Source organism: Vitis vinifera, chromosome 12 (assembly GCF_030704535.1).
Source record: "Vitis vinifera cultivar Pinot Noir 40024 chromosome 12, ASM3070453v1".
Lineage (NCBI taxonomy): Eukaryota > Viridiplantae > Streptophyta > Magnoliopsida > Vitales > Vitaceae > Vitis > Vitis vinifera.
This window is the reverse complement of record NC_081816.1, coordinates 22,313,030-22,330,911: the sequence shown is the minus strand read 5'-3', so window position 1 is coordinate 22,330,911 and position 17,882 is coordinate 22,313,030. Positions and strand designations below refer to the sequence as shown.

At 36.7% G+C, this 17,882-nt stretch overlaps 1 protein-coding gene across 2 annotated transcripts in view; it reads right to left on the bottom strand.

Moving 5' to 3' along the window:
• The window catches only part of LOC100247318 (DExH-box ATP-dependent RNA helicase DExH7, chloroplastic), a 126,124-nt gene that overhangs the window by 67,350 nt on the left and 40,892 nt on the right, over positions 1 to 17,882 (bottom strand). For both annotated transcript variants that reach the window (XM_010659699.3, XM_002263853.4), the window contains exons 14-20: positions 12,191 to 12,248; positions 9,633 to 9,698; positions 2,110 to 2,192; positions 1,811 to 1,994; positions 1,448 to 1,594; positions 1,244 to 1,345; positions 986 to 1,138 (exon numbers count right to left, since the gene is read on the bottom strand). In XM_010659699.3, the coding sequence (XP_010658001.1) occupies positions 986 to 1,138; positions 1,244 to 1,345; positions 1,448 to 1,594; positions 1,811 to 1,994; positions 2,110 to 2,192; positions 9,633 to 9,698; positions 12,191 to 12,248 (793 nt within the window). The remainder of the gene's footprint in view (positions 1 to 985; positions 1,139 to 1,243; positions 1,346 to 1,447; positions 1,595 to 1,810; positions 1,995 to 2,109; positions 2,193 to 9,632; positions 9,699 to 12,190; positions 12,249 to 17,882) is intronic.

Sequence of the window (17,882 nt, the reverse complement as noted above, 5' to 3'; positions counted from 1 at the left end):
TAAGTCTGGAATCATATTTTAAAACTTGAAATTCATCCTTCATCAATTTTCTAACAAGTAATCTGATAAAAAGTTCAAATATTTAAGGCATTTAAAACCCAATATTCATTTGGTAGATTCTCCTCCGTTATCAATCACATAAAATCACACCAAGTCAGCCATTGATCATAAACTTTTATGCATCCACAAACCTCTAGTACGCATCCTAGGTATCTCTAACAAGGACGAACTAACAAAGAATTTAACTTGCATAACAAAATTAAAGATTAATAACTTACTACCATGAAAAATCACAAGGAAACAAATAAATAGGCTAAGTCTGCAGCTTAACCGTGTAACCAACTATCAAGAATGTAGAAACTAACAAGCACAACTCTAGGACCTAACTATCAGAACACCTAGATATCCGAAACTGATCAGTAATCAGTTCAGATTAATGGAAACAAATAACAGAAAAACATAGCAGCAAACTCCTAATTATTCATTGATGTAAGTTTTGTAAGAAAATACTTCGGGGATTCGAGGTTCCAAATCTCAGTTGAACGAGATTTCTCAGTTGTTAAATCCAGGCTACCTTGAGAAAGTAGATGCCATGGCATAACAACCACTGGGGAAGGAAAAAGATCGCTGCAGAACCATTGATTCCACTTTCAAAATAATATATTTGTTTCTTGATACTACTTGCTTATTTTACTAGGAGAATGAAAGCATCACCCTGTCTCAGATATGTTTGTGCTTCTTTTAACTTCTATTCTCAAATTAAGTATCGATAAGCTTGTCAAAACTAGACTTGATATTTTAACATAAATTTTACACTGAAATGTGTACATATTGAAAAGTTAGCATTGTGGCATAAAACATACACAAACAAACAATTGCACTGAAAAAAAAAATATAGTTTTACACAACCAAGAATTGGAAAAAAAAAAAGTTGCTAATAAATATCAACATGAAAAACCAACCACTTTTAAGTGGTATAACTTACCTTTCGTATGTTTTCAGGAGGCTGCAGAAACACCTTTCTTTGATCATCTGATGCTATAGATGAATGCAATGGAAGAAGCCAATCAGAAGACAATCCGCGAAATCGATAAGAAGCAGCTAGTTTATCTAGTAACATGTAGATTTCTGCAACTCCCTGTTATGACGTGTAAGAAGCATTAATTAAAGAAAGACAGTATTAAGGTGAAGGTCATAATAATATATAAGTGAACCATATAAAAGGACTCTCCAATGGGCTTACAGGCAAAAAAACAAGTATGGCACCCGCAGGATAAGTTTCATCAACGTAGCACACAAGGTCTTCAAGAAGATCATAATCAATAACATCTTCATTCAATCTTTTCTGCACAAATGGTTGTGAAACTGTTATAAAATTACCATGATAGGCAGAGGAACAACTATGTCACTAACATATTAAAGAAAAACGTTATCTTAAAAGCATTACCAGATTCTGTTGTGTTTTCTCGCTGTATGATTGGTAAGCATTTGGAACATAATATGGGTTGATACACTCTTCAGAAAGCACAGAGTCATCACCCCATGCAGATAATACAAGATTCCTTTTCCCCCTACGGTTGTTAACAGCGCTAGTCTGAAGCAATAACAATGCAAGAGTTCATAAAGTAGAGGATGGTATCACTATAAGCCAACAATCCACAATTTAACAATTAGATCAATAATAGCATGAAATTCAATCTAGTATAATGAAATTCTTAAGAGTCTATATGGTATTGGCAATTTCATGACACATAATGCTGAACTTGATATTACAAAAACAATAACATATATAAGAAAAATTTTACAAAACCTTCTGTTTTATAGATGTCTCATATCTAATAGAGGCTGGAGAATCTGAAGCCAGGCGATAGTCAATGCTCTCATATATATCCTCAAGAAAGTAAGTTGACACAGGATGTGTTCGGCCCACTGCAGTAATTACTGGGCAACCACCAAAGTATCTTGAAAACAAATTTGAATCAACAGTTGCAGACCTGAATACCAACATAAATAAAATATGAAGTAACAAGACAAGCTTACTTATATCAACAAACAGAAAAATATCACTATTTATTTACTGCAACAAGATTGAACATAGTGCAACCATACATAAGAATAACTTTCAATTTTGGTGTGCTATCAGTAGATTGCTTCTCAATCAGATTCTTCAAAACAATGAGCAGAAAATCACCCTGTTATGAAAAAGGAAACATGTCAATTTTTCTTTCAAAATGTCATCCAATTCTTTCTGTTATAACTATTATATGGTATTATAAATTGAAAATTTGCAAACAAGAAAAATATTACCTCTTGATTGGAAGATTAAAATTAAGAATCCATATTTTCTTGTAAGAAAGAAAATGTAAACCCAGTAATGTAGTGAGAAAGAAACAAAAATCAGTACAGTTTTGCCTTGATTTTGGAGCAGTTATTCATAACATTACATACATATGACATGCAAGTAAACAGAACAAGAAAACTTGGAGATGCTAACCTAACCAAATGAATTACACATGCATGCTGTATGATTTGTATCCTTGTAAAGAACAGGCTAGCTCACCAATTGCTATGAGATGAAAAAGTAACCCTATGCAGCCAGATCATTATAGCCAACATGACCCATAAAAATAGTTGGTGCAAAACCAAACCAGATATAGTTCCAACCAGAGCTTTTAAAGGCGAAAGCATAAGGTGAGGTGTTTTTTTGTCCGCAAGGTGAGGCATAAGCCTCGAAGAGTTGAGGCGTAAGCCTTTTGAGACCCTCATTTTAAAAATTAATTAATATTTAACATATATAACGAGTCAATTAGAGATAAAAAAAAATCATGCTAATAGCTTCACACTTTCATAAAAAATCATAACAAGTCACAAAATAACAAATAGAGTTGAACATAAGATAAAAATGTTTCAACCTAAATAAAAACATAAAAAATAAAAATCAACTTAACAAATTTTATTTAATTTGGTATAAAATTAAATTAAATCATAAAAAAAACATAATTGAAAAAAATAAGTGAATTCTAATACTATTTTCTTTCAAAGATATTCCTTTTTTCCAAAAATAGAATAAGAATTAGAAAAACAAAATGAAAATAAAATAAAATAAAAAGTGAAAACATAAGAAAGACGTGTGGTGGTAAAAAAAGATAAACAAATGAAAAAAATATAAATAAAAGTGGGTGTGTGAGACAAAGGAAAAATAGGAGAAAATGAGAAGTGAGAAGTGAGAACTGGCAAACGAGAGGAAAGGAGTGCAAGTGGGACAAAGCTGCAAAGATAACGAAGGGGCATAGTTTTAAAAGGCGCACTTAAAGCGTGCCTAGGCTCAAGGCGCAACCACTCCCTAGCTATAGCGCCTTGCTTGCTAAGACATGCACCTTGTTGAAGAGGCATGCCTTGTCTACTTTAATTTTCATTTTTAACACTTTTATTCTTGAAATTTCTAATTGTTTATTGAAATTTATATAATTTTATTACTTTTTTTGTTAAATGTTTCTTTTAAGTGTTTGAAATCTTAACTTTTTTATTGATTAGATTGGATTTTGGATCATATTTTATAAAATTGATATGCATACTAGGTTAGGTTTCACTTCACTCAGGCACACGCCTTGTGTTGCACCTTGCACCTTAGCTATAGGATACTTTTGTGTCTTAGGTGCGTCTTGCATCTTTTAAAACTATGTGAAGGGAACACGCTAAAGAGAAGCCACCGCCAGAGAAAGAGTTGATCTTCAAAGGAGGTGTTGGTGCCGACATATGTGAGTTAAGATTTCCAGTTTCCAAAGAGTTTAAGGTTAGGAATCTTCTTTGTTTTTGGGTACAATGTTGGTTATGGGGTTTGTTCTCGATTTCACTCAATTTCTTCTTTGTTTAAGGGTAAATGTTGGTTTTTTTTTTTAGGTGCTCCACCTTAGATCCACAAAGATGTGTAAAAGGCACACTAACGCGTGCTTATATTTGCTTTAGATTCTAAAGCGAATGCCTTTTGAGAGTCACATTTCACAACGCCTCAATGTGTTTTAGACCCATCTCACCCCGAGCCGTGCTTCAAAAACACCTTTGAAAACATTGGTGCCAACAAGCAACTTTAAATGGAAGTTAATGGGAGAAAATCGGGAGTGGGTGGGTTAAATTACATTGAAACATCATAACACTAGGGATCAGAGCACTAGAAAAACATGATAATCAAATCAAGCCTCTTGATTCCATGATTTTGAGTTTAGATCCTTAAACTTTGAGAAACATGCTATATTGGAATCTATGATCACCAATAAGAGTATTTTTACTAATGCACAATCTTCTATAAATAGCATATATTAAGAGCCATGTTATACGGACACTTCAAAGTACCTATGCTAGGCAGGACACAATAAGGTGTTGGGTGTGATATATATCCAACAGGCATATTGATAATGTTAGAAACTTCCAATTTTGATGGTTATCCTCTTTAGAGATCTTTGTTGGGATGGATTCAATATTTCCCTATTTTTGGTTTTTGGTTTCTTCGCTTCTTAGGGCTTCATATCTTTGTTTTTTGCTCATTTTGAAGGATAGATAATCCTTTACTATTCTCTATTAATTGATTTATTAGTGAACCATTTCCTTACTTGTAAGAAAATGCATGCTTAATGGTTAGATATGTGCCTAATTGTTGTCTTTTAACAAAATAAAATGAACAAAATCCTAGTACATTGTAAGCACCTTAGCCTCACATTTGACATTAAATCTTAGTTCTATGCTTGAATTCAAGCTAACATATAGAATGAAAAATGTGGATTTTAGATTATTTAACCATTTTCCTGTGTCCTAAAACCTAGGGGTTAAATGAATATAATACATAAATACACACCAACCCCACACTTGGTTCTCTAGTCTATGTAACACAAAATAAGAAATTAAGGCACATGATGATGAGGATTAAACTCCAAGATCTACTCAAGAAAGGAATGAAAGAATAATAAAATCCAAAATGACTCTATCAAGAATACTTAGGCATTTTATAATTTTTTAGGTGTCATAATTAGTTAGTGAGTAAGAAGGGAATTTGACCCGTAAACTTTCAACGTTGACGGCCTTAAGGAATGAGGAATTGAAGGAATTACGATTAAAAGAAGAGGTTCATTGGAGGCAAAAAAACTAGGGTCAAATGGATAAAAGGAGATTGCAATTCTAAGTAATTCCATAGAGTGTCCAATGATAGGCAAAATAAGAAGTCCATAAAATCATTGGTGTCTAAAGAGGGGGTGACTCTAGGCAACATTGAAAACATTTCAGAGGAGATTGTGCATTTCTTTAAGAAGCCATAATCCAAGCCCCTAAGTGACTATTGGAAGATAGAAGGTTTGGATTGATCTCCCATATCAAGAGAGAGCGTTGCATGGCTTGACCATCTCATAAAAGGAGGTGTGCTTTGCCCTTTTTTAGTTAGATAAAGAAAGCCATATGGTTTCACCAATGCAGTGTATCAAGAGTATTGGGATGTGATTAGGGAGGATCTTATGAGGGTGTTCTCGGAATTCCACAATAATAGGATAATCAATCAAAGTACCAATGTCATTTTCATCCCTCTTGTGACAAAAAAGAGTTAAACCAATAAAATCTCAAACTCCAAACCCATCAATCCGGTTACAAGTCTATATAAGATCATAGCTAAGGTTTTATCAGGGCTCATCCAAGGAGTTCTCCAAGAAACCATATACATATCCAAGGGAGCCTTAGCAGGTTTTAAGTGAAATCCTTGTGGGCCTTTTCCAAAAGTCTATTGAATTTCCTCTCCTTCTGTCATTTTCCTAAGTTAAGCTCCTTGTCAAGCCGGCTAGATAAATCAAAATAATAGAACTGCAGTCTTAAAGTAAGCAAGCTCAATTGCAATGGAAAAGTCCTAAGCTAAGCGTATATTGTTCTAATTGCCAATGAAATGGCAGATGAGGAAAGGAGTTCAAGGGGGAAAGGAGACGTCTTTAAAATAGATTTTGAAAAGACCTATGATCATGTAGAGTTGGGTATTCTAGATCATGCATTAGAGAGAAAAAAGTCTAACACAAAATGGAGGTCAATGAGGGGTTGCTTGTTTTCAACAAGTTTTGCAATCATAGCAAATGGAAATGCCAAAGGATGGGTTAAGGCAACCAGAGGTTTAAGACAAAGGGATCCTCTATCCCCTTTTCTTTTCACCATTGCAGTTGATGTCTTAAGGAGGATGATGCTCAAAGTAGAGGATAGTGATTTATTCGAGAGTTTAATAGAGGGCAAGAATAGAACTAGAGTATATCTTTTGCAATTTATAGATGACACCATTTTTTTTCCAAAAGCTTCTATGGATGGGTCGGCAAAACCTAAAGCCAATCCTATTAGTTTTTGAGCAAATTTTAAGGTTTAAGATTAGTTTAGACACAAATGCAATCTCTTGTATCAATACAAGTCAGTATTGAGTTTCTAGGTAGGTTTTAATACTTAATTGTGAAGTTTTAAACTCACTTTTATCTTATTTGGGCCTTTCTTTACGAGGGAATCCATTAGCAAGTGACTTTTAAGATGCAGTAGTTGATAGAGTCTCAAGGAGACTAGATGGATGGAAAAAAACCTTTTTGTCATTAGGGGAAAGAATAACTCTAGTTCAATCTTGTTTGCCTCACATCCTTAACTGCTTTTTATCTCTCTTTAAAATTCCAACATCAGTGGCTTCAAAGATTGAGAACTTGCAAAGGGATTTTCTTTGGTTAAGGGTTGGGGAGGGTAAAAAAGATCATCTAATCAACTTGGACATAGTGTGTAGGCTAAAGCAGTTTGGAGGTTTAGGGTTCAGGAAGACTACTATGAGGAATCATGTTATATCGGGGAAGTGGCTACGAAGGTTCCCTATGATAAGTTCCATCCTTTGGCATTAGATTATTTCAAGCATTTATGGGATACATCCTAAGGGATGGGATGCCAACATTTCGATGAGGTGATCATACAATGTGTCCTCTATTGCATAAGCTTTCTAGGATTTTTCTCTCCACACCCGCTTTGTGGTGGATGACAAGGTGAGAATTCATTTTATTTGTAGTGGGGAAATCAACTTTTATGTTCACAATTTGAAGATCTTTACGGAGTTATCATTTTAAAAAATCTCACCATTTCAGCTATCCTTGGTAACTCTTCCTCTTCTTTTCTTTTTTGGAACTTGAACTTTTGTCACAACAACCTCACAGATTTGGAAATTGAGAGCTTTGAAAGAATTATGTCTTCACTCCCTCTAGTGCACTTGTCTCCTTCTATCCTAGACACAAGATCTTGGTCTCTATCCTTTACAAATACATTCTTGGTAAAATCTTTCTTTTTAGCCTTGTCTAAGTAATCAGTATTAGTTCCTTTCTTTCCAGCCAAATTTGTATGGAAATCTAAAGTCTCATCTAAGGTCAAGGCCTTTACATGGTTAGTGGCACACAAGAAAGTGAACACTAATGACAAGCTAAATTAAGTTACAAATCCTTTAATCCTAATTGATGCATCTTATTATAGGGAGCAGAAAGTCAATTGACCAACTATTTCTACATTGTCTGAGAACTTTGAGGATATGTCATAAGTTATTCAGTATAGCAAGGATGGATTGGGTTCCGCCCAAGAGTGTATGCAACATGATGACCAATTCTTATAGAGGATTGGGAAGTTTTATTAGAGGCAAGACCCTTTGGCTAATTGTTTGCCTTACTTTGCCTTAGATCATGTGATGAGAGAGAAATGTTAGGATCTTTGAGGAAAAGTGGAAGACGATAGAGATATTGTGGAATTTACTTCACTTTTATTCCTCCTTATGGACTTCTTATACAGTTGAATTTAAAAGCACTGCTCTCAATGTTATTCAACTTAATTGGCGCTCGGTTGGTATTCAAAAGGGTTGAACAATAATGAGAAGAGCTTTGCTCAGAAGTGACATATAGCCATTAGTGGACTGTTTTTGTATAGGTTTCCTTGTATAGAGGATAAGCTTTAGTCATACTATGATCAAATTATTATATTTTGTGGGGAGGACCCCCTCATTTTTCTCTTGTACTTTTTATCAACATCTAATGTCTTTTTCCTGATAAAGAAATAATTAGTTAGTAATTGATATTTGAGTTTTATTTAGAATTTGAAAAGTTTTAGAATTCTCCTCAAAAGGAGTTCTAAACTTTCTATTTTCTAAAAAATAATCCTTTCAATTCTAAATTTTTTATTTTGACTACAAGTCTTCTTTACTAGAAACTTTATTACGAGAAATTTCTATTAAGTTTCAACTTCAATAAGGAAAAAGGTAATAAAAAGAAAAAAAGAAAGGTTCCTAATTCCTTTTAATTGTTTTAAAAGATTTAATAGTTTTAAGAAATAAACAAGAGTCCTAATTATTTCATACATCGGTTAAGTTTACTTCTTCATGGTTCTATACAAATTTTAGGGTTTTCTACAACCTATAAACAAGGCCAACTGATATAAAATGGGATTAAGGGTTGATAATCAATAATATTAAGTTTTTTTGCACAACTTTTTTTTTTTTGATAAGTAAACATAGAGAAAAAAAATATATTAGAAGAAAAGGCACCTTAAGGCTAACCCAAAGCATACAGGGGGTATACAAGAGGTGCCAAAAACCAAGAACAAAAAGAAGAGGGGATACAAAAAATCACTAGCCCTCATCTAGAACCCAACCAATCAAAAAAGCTGATTAAAGGAAGAGGTCCTTCATCTACAATCGACTTAGTCCAAACCAAAAATTACATACAATTCTAGAACGTCCTTTAGCTGATTAAAGTTTTTTTGCATAACTTACAATTCTCAATTGTAAGACTCCATTGATTTTCTATTAGGTGAGACTCCTAGAAGGCCTTGGTAAGATTCTAAGGTTTATATCTCTTTTTCTTTATCTTTCTTTCCCTATATTTTATCTCAGTTTTCCCTACTACCATGATTTTCTATTTCTTGTTCCTCCCCTTAAATTTGAAAAGATTGAAGCTCTAGTCCACCTTATTTGATTTTAGACAACAATTCTAGGGTTGTCATACCTGATCTTTAGAGAAACCTTTTTAGGGAGCAACAAAATTCCAATGCTAGAGTACTGGGAAAATGTTTCTGACTAGGGCTAGGATTGTTTAGGCTAAAAGTTTGATTAGTCAACAAAATTCATCTTTTTTTTAATCAGAAACAAACATATTCATTAAAAGTGCAAGTGAAGAATGAGAAATCCTTCCCCACTTTACAAAATCTGATAAAAAACAGAGGTAGAGAAACCTTCTCCAAATATGCATCAAAAGGGTACCACAAGAGACAATACAAAGAAAAGAGAGTCAACATTCTTTAGGGGTTCATACAATTCCAAAAAGATCCAGGCACATTGTTTTTCTCTTTGCTATTTTAACCCTTTTGGTCTAAATGTTGAATTTCATTCAAGTTGATAAACATTGAAAAGAATGCCCTTCAAAGCTATAGTAGTAGAGACCCAAAAAGACAGATATAAATAAATTAGACAGAAGAAGAAACAGGGACATTTCTTATTGATTATACTACAAAGAAATTGCGAAAAGTCCCCAGAAACACTTAATTGGAAGCTACACTAATAATAATGTATTATACTCCCATATGAAATCCTTGAGAAACTGCCAAGTTTATGAACTCACCAAGAGAGACCGTTCGTGGACTTCATCAACTATAACATGAGTAATTCCACTCAAGTTTTTGTCACCCTGCAAGCGTAAATTTCATAAGACAGCAACAACAATATGCATCTATGCATTGGTTCAGGAAGCAAATATGAATAAGGAGAAAAAAGAATAGATGAAGTTATATAAGGATTAACTTTTCAATAAAATTCAAATATGCCGGACTCTCAACAGACAGCAATTTCAAACTTCTTTCCATACAAAACATTGTATGAGTTATGAAAGTAAAATTAAATTTACATTGCAGATTTCCTTTTGAATTCTGTTCAATGCCTTCCAATAAACATTGTAATTCGATTGATAACTTATCTTGCCACGGTTCTGGAATCCTAGAGGGACTTTTCAGGGCCTATGGGTCTTCTGGAGAGGAGGATAGGTGGGAACTCTGAAAGGAGTTGGGGGGCCATAAGGGGTTTGTGGGAGGACCCTTGGTGCATAGCCTTTCACAGAGGAATTTCCGGAGGATATCAATGGCTAGGAGGAATTCATGCATGTGACCTGATACTTCTTATGCAAAAAAAGAGAGAAACAGCTAATCATCTTTTTATTCATCATCATGCAGACCAACACCTTAAGGCCTTGCTCAGTGATGTTTAGGTGCTTTCATTATCAGTGCAGGAGTCATTTATCAGTCAGCATGATAGCTTCATATGGAAACATAAGAGGAGGGAAGTGTGGAGCACAACAACTTGGGTTTTATTTTGGTGCATCTAGAAGAAGACAAAAAAGATTATTCAAGGAGGAACTACTGCAGCTTTGAAGACCAGTTTTTCATGTCTTCAATCTTGTGGTCCAAGGATTATCTTCAGGAGGGCACTTATCTATTATTGATTTTATTGACAGGGTTGGATCTGCCTTGATTCTGCTTGTTGGGTTCCTTGTTTCTTTTTTTATTTCTTTATTGAAAGCTGGCCTGTGTACATTCTTATGTAATAGAGTTTGCCCCTCTATAGTGCTTAATATATTTTCTTACTAAAGTAGTGTTACAAAATCAACACACACTTGTGAAGGATAGGTAAATGTTTTATGTTTTCATTATTGCTAATGAATGTTGATTCTAGTAAAATTCGAAGGAGGGACTGTCTACAATTTGATAGTGAGAAGACCTACAAACAAGTTAATTGGAATTTTTTGGTCATGTTGAGAAATGATAGGGTTTGAGGTGTTGTCACTCCAAAGGCTGAAACATTCTTTTGTATGTAATATGTGGTCTTGGGTTAGGGTGTTTATAGTTTTGAGCCCTCGTTCTCTTGTTAGCTTTTTTGAGTGGCTAGGCTCTAGTTAAAGGTAGGGGTTTCTTCCCGCTTCCTTGGGTTAGAGTCTGTGGGCTGCTTTTGTATACTCCCTGTATACCTAGAGGGCACTAGTTTGGTGTCTCCTCTTTCATTTTAATATACTTCTCTTTACTTATCAAAAAAAAAGAAATGATAGGGTTTGGTCAAAGATGAATTGCATGTCATAGGTTCTATATCTTTTTTGTTAGATTCTTGGTTTTGTTTAACATTTCCCACAGGCTTTTACCAGAGCTGTATAGATTTCAAGCAAGGGAATCAAATCAACTGTCCCCATAGGTCTTTGTGCCAGTGATGGAGGTGTTAAGTTCATTATTTCAAAAGCAAATGGAAAGGTGCTGTTATCTAAGGTTTTAAAGACACAGAGGAAGGCTCCTCAAGAGGTGCAGATTTCTTATCTGTTATTTGCAAACAACGACTTATAATTTCATGAACAACAGTGAGACTGCTCAGTGTGGAATGTTGGGAAGCTGGACCCCACATTCTAGTTTAGCTGCAAGAGAGGTTAGCTCCCATCTACCTATATTGGATTGCTGATTGTTGATTGTTGACCAGTCTGATTAAAGATACCAAGGAATTAACTCCTTAATTTCCAAGATTTGAGAGAAAACACTGGGAATTAATTCCCCGTCTTTGTATGTAGTTTCTTTTGTGCTCTATTTTTTCCCTTTCTTATGTTCATTTTTGTTGGCGGATCCATAGGGATCCGGAATTAGTTAATGTTGAAAATCCTGACAACTTGTCTGATTCATCTGATTGTGCAAGCTGTCCACAATCAATACAACTTTTATAAGTTGTAAATCAGTGGTAAATTGGGGGTTGTAACATAAAGATTACTTCCTTGCTTGTATAGTTGACTAATGGTGTCTACATTCAATGTATTCTAGGTCATCAGTAGGATTATTTTCCTTTATTGCTTTCCCTGTTAATCCCATATATTCAATGTAAATTCCTCCATGAATACAAGAAATACAATTCCAGGATTGTTCACAATTTAAAGGATTCCTCATTTTTCTATCCTACAGTTCTTAATGCAAAAATGGTTATGTTTCTTACCATAAAAAATAAAAAAATAAAAAAATAAAAAAGTTGTGGAACTAGCACTTCATCAGAAAAAAGTAATGCAAGTGAAATTGAAATCCAGTGTGTAATTCAATGTCAGTATGAGTTTTACTTTGATTACAACAGATGGATGGAAGCAATTCAATTAGATAGAAAGCCTACCGCAAGTTTCCTTAGAAGAATGCCTGTTGTACAGAAAAGAAGCTTTGTCCTTACATTGCTGAGAGCATTTTGTCACAATAAAGAAGATGCACGTGTTAGTGACACAATATTTGCATGATTGTGACACAATAAATTCATCAATACATTTATTATTTTAAACAATATTCTACACTAGAACATGGATTAAATTACAAGAAATCTTCTTAAAAAAGGAAGAGAAATTGAAAAGCAAGAGAAAAGCATGATTGCTACCTCTAGGACTTATAACCAAAGTAAAAAAATAAAATACTCAATACTCATGATCAAATTATTTGGAAAAAAACCTAATCGAGATGATTTGAGCAGTGGAGAGGTGGGGGTATGAGAAAGATGTCCAACATAAAGTTATTAAGTGGTGTAAGAACCCTTACGCCAGTGTAAAACCATCTCTAAATGAGTAATCTAAAGATGGTTTATTATTATTTAGAGATCAATGTCCAAATCGTTATATAAACATCATGTCAACAGAATTCACGAATTTCTTCAATCCCATGTGTAGATTGTAAGATATTGTTTGCCCGGTTACCAATTGAATTAAAAAAGTTTAAACTATTAGCTAGAGGACCAACAATGTATATCAATCTCATTTGAGTTGTAGCCTTGACACGCCACCTCGCGAGCAGCCTTCTTTAGGCTTACACGTGTAAATTAGGGGAAGCAATCATGCAGTTAGGTTCAAATTCAAGACCTCACATTATACAATGCTTTGAACCACATCAAGCTACTAATTAACCTAAAAGCCCAAGTTCTTCGGTGATGGGCCAACAATGTATATCAAGCTTATTCGAGCTTTATCCCTAATGTCATTAATATATAGAATTGTAAGCATGTATTGCTATTGTGTTATAGAGATATGTCAAACTCTGGTATTATTTCTTTTGTTCGTCGCTACAAAAAATTTAAACTTGTATGCTCGGTACTTCCTGGTTGCATAGGAAAATATTCATTACTACTAGGTATTACATATTTTCCTATGCAACCAGGAAGTACCGAGCATACAAGTTTAAATTTTACATACTCATAATGAATCATGGGGTTTTGGTATGTAAAAAGTATTATTATACAGGTTTCCAATACATTTTAAATGAAGTACACTTTGTTGACTAGTTGTTTAAAAGGGTTATCACAGGATACATACTTCTTTATAACAGGTTTCCACATCCTTATTTTGCACAAAAATCTACCTAAAACTAAGCATTTATTTTGTCTCCTAGGGTTTGGGAGCACTAATTTTATATTTTGAGTCTTAATTAATGAGTCTGAAATCCGTGGTGTGACACATACCCTGATTTGCCTACAAAGTGAGGTAATTTGTTCAAAGATTTTGGAGGCATGATATCCACATGACAATTGTCAGTACCAATCTGAAGTTTCAGGAGTATATGGCATCCACAGTGTCTTTAATTTCCAGCAATCTTGGAGACCTAGATCATCCAATCAGGTGGTTGATTTCTTGACTAGGAGGGCCTAGATTACTAAGATTTTTGTAGTGGATTTTTAGAACACTTTCACCTTCCACACCTCTACCCCTCAATCAAAAACCTGTTGATTGTGGCTCATGCACTTCTATTAGCTTTCATTCTATTCTATCTTTTCAGTGTTACATAGGTCTTCTTCATGTACCTTAATTTCTTTATTTTCCCCCCAAAGGATCTTCTCTGTCTCTGTTGAAATAATGCCAAAGTTAGGACTTTAATTTAGAAATAAATAAAGGAGTTCAGAAATTCTTCATGGTATCAGAGCCAGTTTTCTGAAACCCTAATCCCTTCTGGCCACCTCTTATTCAGGCCATCACTCATTCCGGCCAAATCTCTCTGGCCATATCTCAATCCGATCATCTCTCTCTCTCTCTCCCTCTCTCTCTCTCTCATTCCGGTCATCAGTCCCTGTTCTCAGAGCCAAGGGAGAAAACGCTTTCCGGTCAGTCGAATCGTCGTCAGAAAACACTCACCGCCGGCAACTTTTCCGGCGAACTTTCCGGCGACGGTTTTTTCTACACCGCAAGGAGCGCCTGGAGGAGATCTCCAATTTGTCCCAAAGCACCGGAACCAGAAACCCATCCACACGCCGCCCACTCGCGTTTTTTCGACCGGCGCGTGAGGGCGCGTGAGCCACTTTCCGGCGACGCGCTTCCTCCTCCAGGCTCGCCTGACGCCGACCAGCCACCCTTCTTACCTGTTTGTGCAATCCGAGCCCTGCACGTGCCTCTTTTGGGGTTCTTTTGCTTCCGCGGGCCCTCTGATCAGATTTTCCGGCGTCCTCCGGCTATTTTTCTCAACTCCAGTCCCTGCACGTGCCTTGGGAAGTGTTCTTCTACCTTTCCGGTCCATGACAAAATACGGAATGGCATCATCACAAGTATCCAGCGTCACGTCACCAGAATCAGGGGGCAGATCTGAAATTCCAAACCTTGGTGGCAATGATTCCTCTCCTATTCTCATCACAGGACACAAATTAAATGGCCATAACTATTTACAGTGGTCACAATCTGTGTTGTTGTTCATTTGCGGTAAAGGAAAGGATGAGTACCTCACTGGAGAAGTAGTCATGCCAGAAACTACAGAACCGGGTTTCAGGAAGTGGAAGATTGAAAACAGCATGATCATGTCATGGCTTATCAATTCCATGAACAATGACATAGGCGAAAATTTCTTGCTGTTTGGGACTGCAAAGGACATATGGGATGCAGCCAAAGAAACTTACTCAAGTTCTGAAAATACTTCAGAACTGTTTCAGGTTGAATCAGCTCTACATGACTTCCGCCAAGGAGAGCAGTCAGTTACTCAGTATTACAACACACTCACAAGGTATTGGCAGCAACTTGACTTATTTGAGACTCACTCATGGAAATGTTCGGATGATGCAGCAACATACAGGCAAATTGTGGAACAAAAGAGACTGTTCAAGTTCTTCCTAGGACTAAACAGGGAATTGGATGATGTTAGAGGCCGAATCATGGGCGCTTGATTTATCTCTCACACACTCGGCCAGATATTGGCTTTGCAGTGAGTGCTGTAAGTCAATTCATGCACAGCCCCACTGAGGAACACATGGAAGCAGTCTACAGGATTCTTAGATATTTAAAAATGACACCAGGGAAAGGCCTATTCTTCAGAAAGACAGAGAACCGTAACACTGAAGTATACTCAGATGCGGATTGGGCAGGAAACATCATTGACAGGCGGTCCACTTCCGGATATTGTTCTTTTGTCTGGGGAAATCTTGTTACCTGGAGGAGTAAGAAGCAATCAGTTGTAGCCAGAAGTAGTGCAGAAGCTGAGTACAGAGCTCTTGCACAGGGAATCTGTGAAGGGATTTGGATAAAAAGGGTTCTTAGTGAACTGGGACAAACGAGTTCATCTCCAATTCTGATGATGTGTGATAATCAGGCAGCTATAAGCATAGCAAAGAACCCCGTGCATCATGACAGGACCAAGCATGTTGAGATTGACAGACACTTTATCACAGAGAAGGTGACTAGTGAGACGGTCAAATTGAACTATGTTCCTACCAAGCACCAAACCGCAGACATCCTCACCAAAGCTTTACCTAGGCCTAACTTCGAAAACTTAACTTGCAAGCTGGGATTATATGATATACATTCTCCAGCTTGAGGGGGAGTGTTGAAATAATGCCAAAGTTAAGACTTTAATTTAGAAATAAATAAAGGAGTTCAGAAATTCTTCAGTCTCCATTTCTCTTCAGTACTTCAATTCCTTGTTCCTTTTTTTTTTTTGATAGGCAAAAGCACAAAGATATATTAGAGAAAGGGAGCTTGAGAGGCAACCCAGAGCATACAGGGAGTATACAAGAGACACCTAAAACAAGCAACAAAAACACAAGCACTCACCGACCCTCAACAAGAACCCAACCAATCCACAAAGTTAAACAAAGATAAAGGGCCTACAACTATAAAAGAATTAGCCCAAGATAAGAGATTACAAACAAAAGAGTTTTTCAATCTTTGAGTCGACAAAGCCTCGTTATCGAATACTATCCTATTTCTTTTCTTCCAAATTGTCCAAAATAAACAGAGAGGAGCTGCTCGCCAAACCTTTCTATGATTCTTGTCCTTAAAAGAGACATACCAACTTAATAGAGTGTCTCTCACCGAAAACGGCATCACCCAATTGACCCCAAAAAGAGAAAGCAAAAGATCCCACAAAATCTTCGTCTTAGAACAATGAACAAGAATATGATTTATCGTTTCCTCTTCAACGCAACACAAGCAACATCTATTGGCTAGAATCCAACCCCTCCTCTTAAGCTGATCTTGAGTAAGGACCTTCTCCCAAGAAGCTTCCCAAGCAAAAAAGCTCACCTTTGAAGGAACATACGGAATCCAAATAATATTACCCGGAAACGAGACTGCATAGCTATGATCAAGAGACTTGTAAAGAGATTTTACAGTAAAAATCTCATTTTTCGTCCCTCTCCACAGCATCCTATCCTCCCCATCAGCATCCAACCTCTTCCCTTGAATGGACGATAGGAGTCTCTCCGCCTCCTCCACTTCCCAATCGTTGAAAGGTCTAAGGAAAAGAGGAGTCCACCCTCCCACTTCCCCCATTGGATCCCAATCGTCCGCAACCCACGCATCTTTAGAACCCGCTAAATCAAACAAAGAGGGAAAAGCCTCACAAAGGGGGGTGCTCCCGCGCCAAATGTCTTTCCAAAACCTCACCCTTTTACCATCCCCCACCGAGAAAGATACATTATTGAGCAGTAGCAAACCTTCCTTGCTGATTTCCTTCCAAAGCCCGACCACATGGCCCTCCCTAGCCCCACACGTGCTCCACCCTCCTCTTTCAACCCCATACTTCGTACTAATAATAAGCTTCCAATATGAGTCTCTTTCAACCGCATAACGCCAACTCCATTTGCACAAGAGGGCTCTATTAAGAATGGAGAGATTTATAATCCCCAATCCACCCATCTTTTTGTGAGTACAAACAACAGCCCACTTAACAAGATGAGGCCTCTTCTCCAACGCTCCCCCTCCCCAAAGAAAGTCCCTTTGTATTTTCTCAAGTCTTAATTTAACCACTCTTGGCATGCGCAATAATGACATAAGGTAAATTGGCATGCTCGCCAAAGTACTCCGGATAAGAGTGAGTCTTCCTCCCTTAGAAATGAATTGCCTCTTCCACAAGGCAAGTTTCTTCCTCATCCGCTCTTCCACTCCGTCCCAAACCTTCACAGACTTATGCGAAGCTCCCAAAGGGAGCCCCAAATAGGTGGAAGGGAGAGATCCCACCTTGCAGCCCAGCTCAGTTGCCAGTAACTCAGCATTCTCCACACAACCCACCGGCAAAATCTCACTTTTGTTCAAATTAATGCGCAGTCCGGAAGTGGCTTCAAACCACATTAATAACCAACTTAGAAAAGCCACTTGCTCTTGGGAGTCATCACAGAAGACCAAAGTATCATCGGCAAACAGCAAATGCGTGACTTGGATCCCGACACCTTCCCTTCCCCCTATCCTACAGCCTGAAAGAAAGCCCTCTCTCACTGCTCTATTGATGAGACTACTTAAGGCCTCCATTCCTAAGACGAAAAGGTAAGGAGAGAGTGGATCTCCTTGCCTTAACCCCCTGGAACTCCGGAAAAAACCGGTAGGAGAACCATTGACCAAAACCGAAAACGAGGCAGT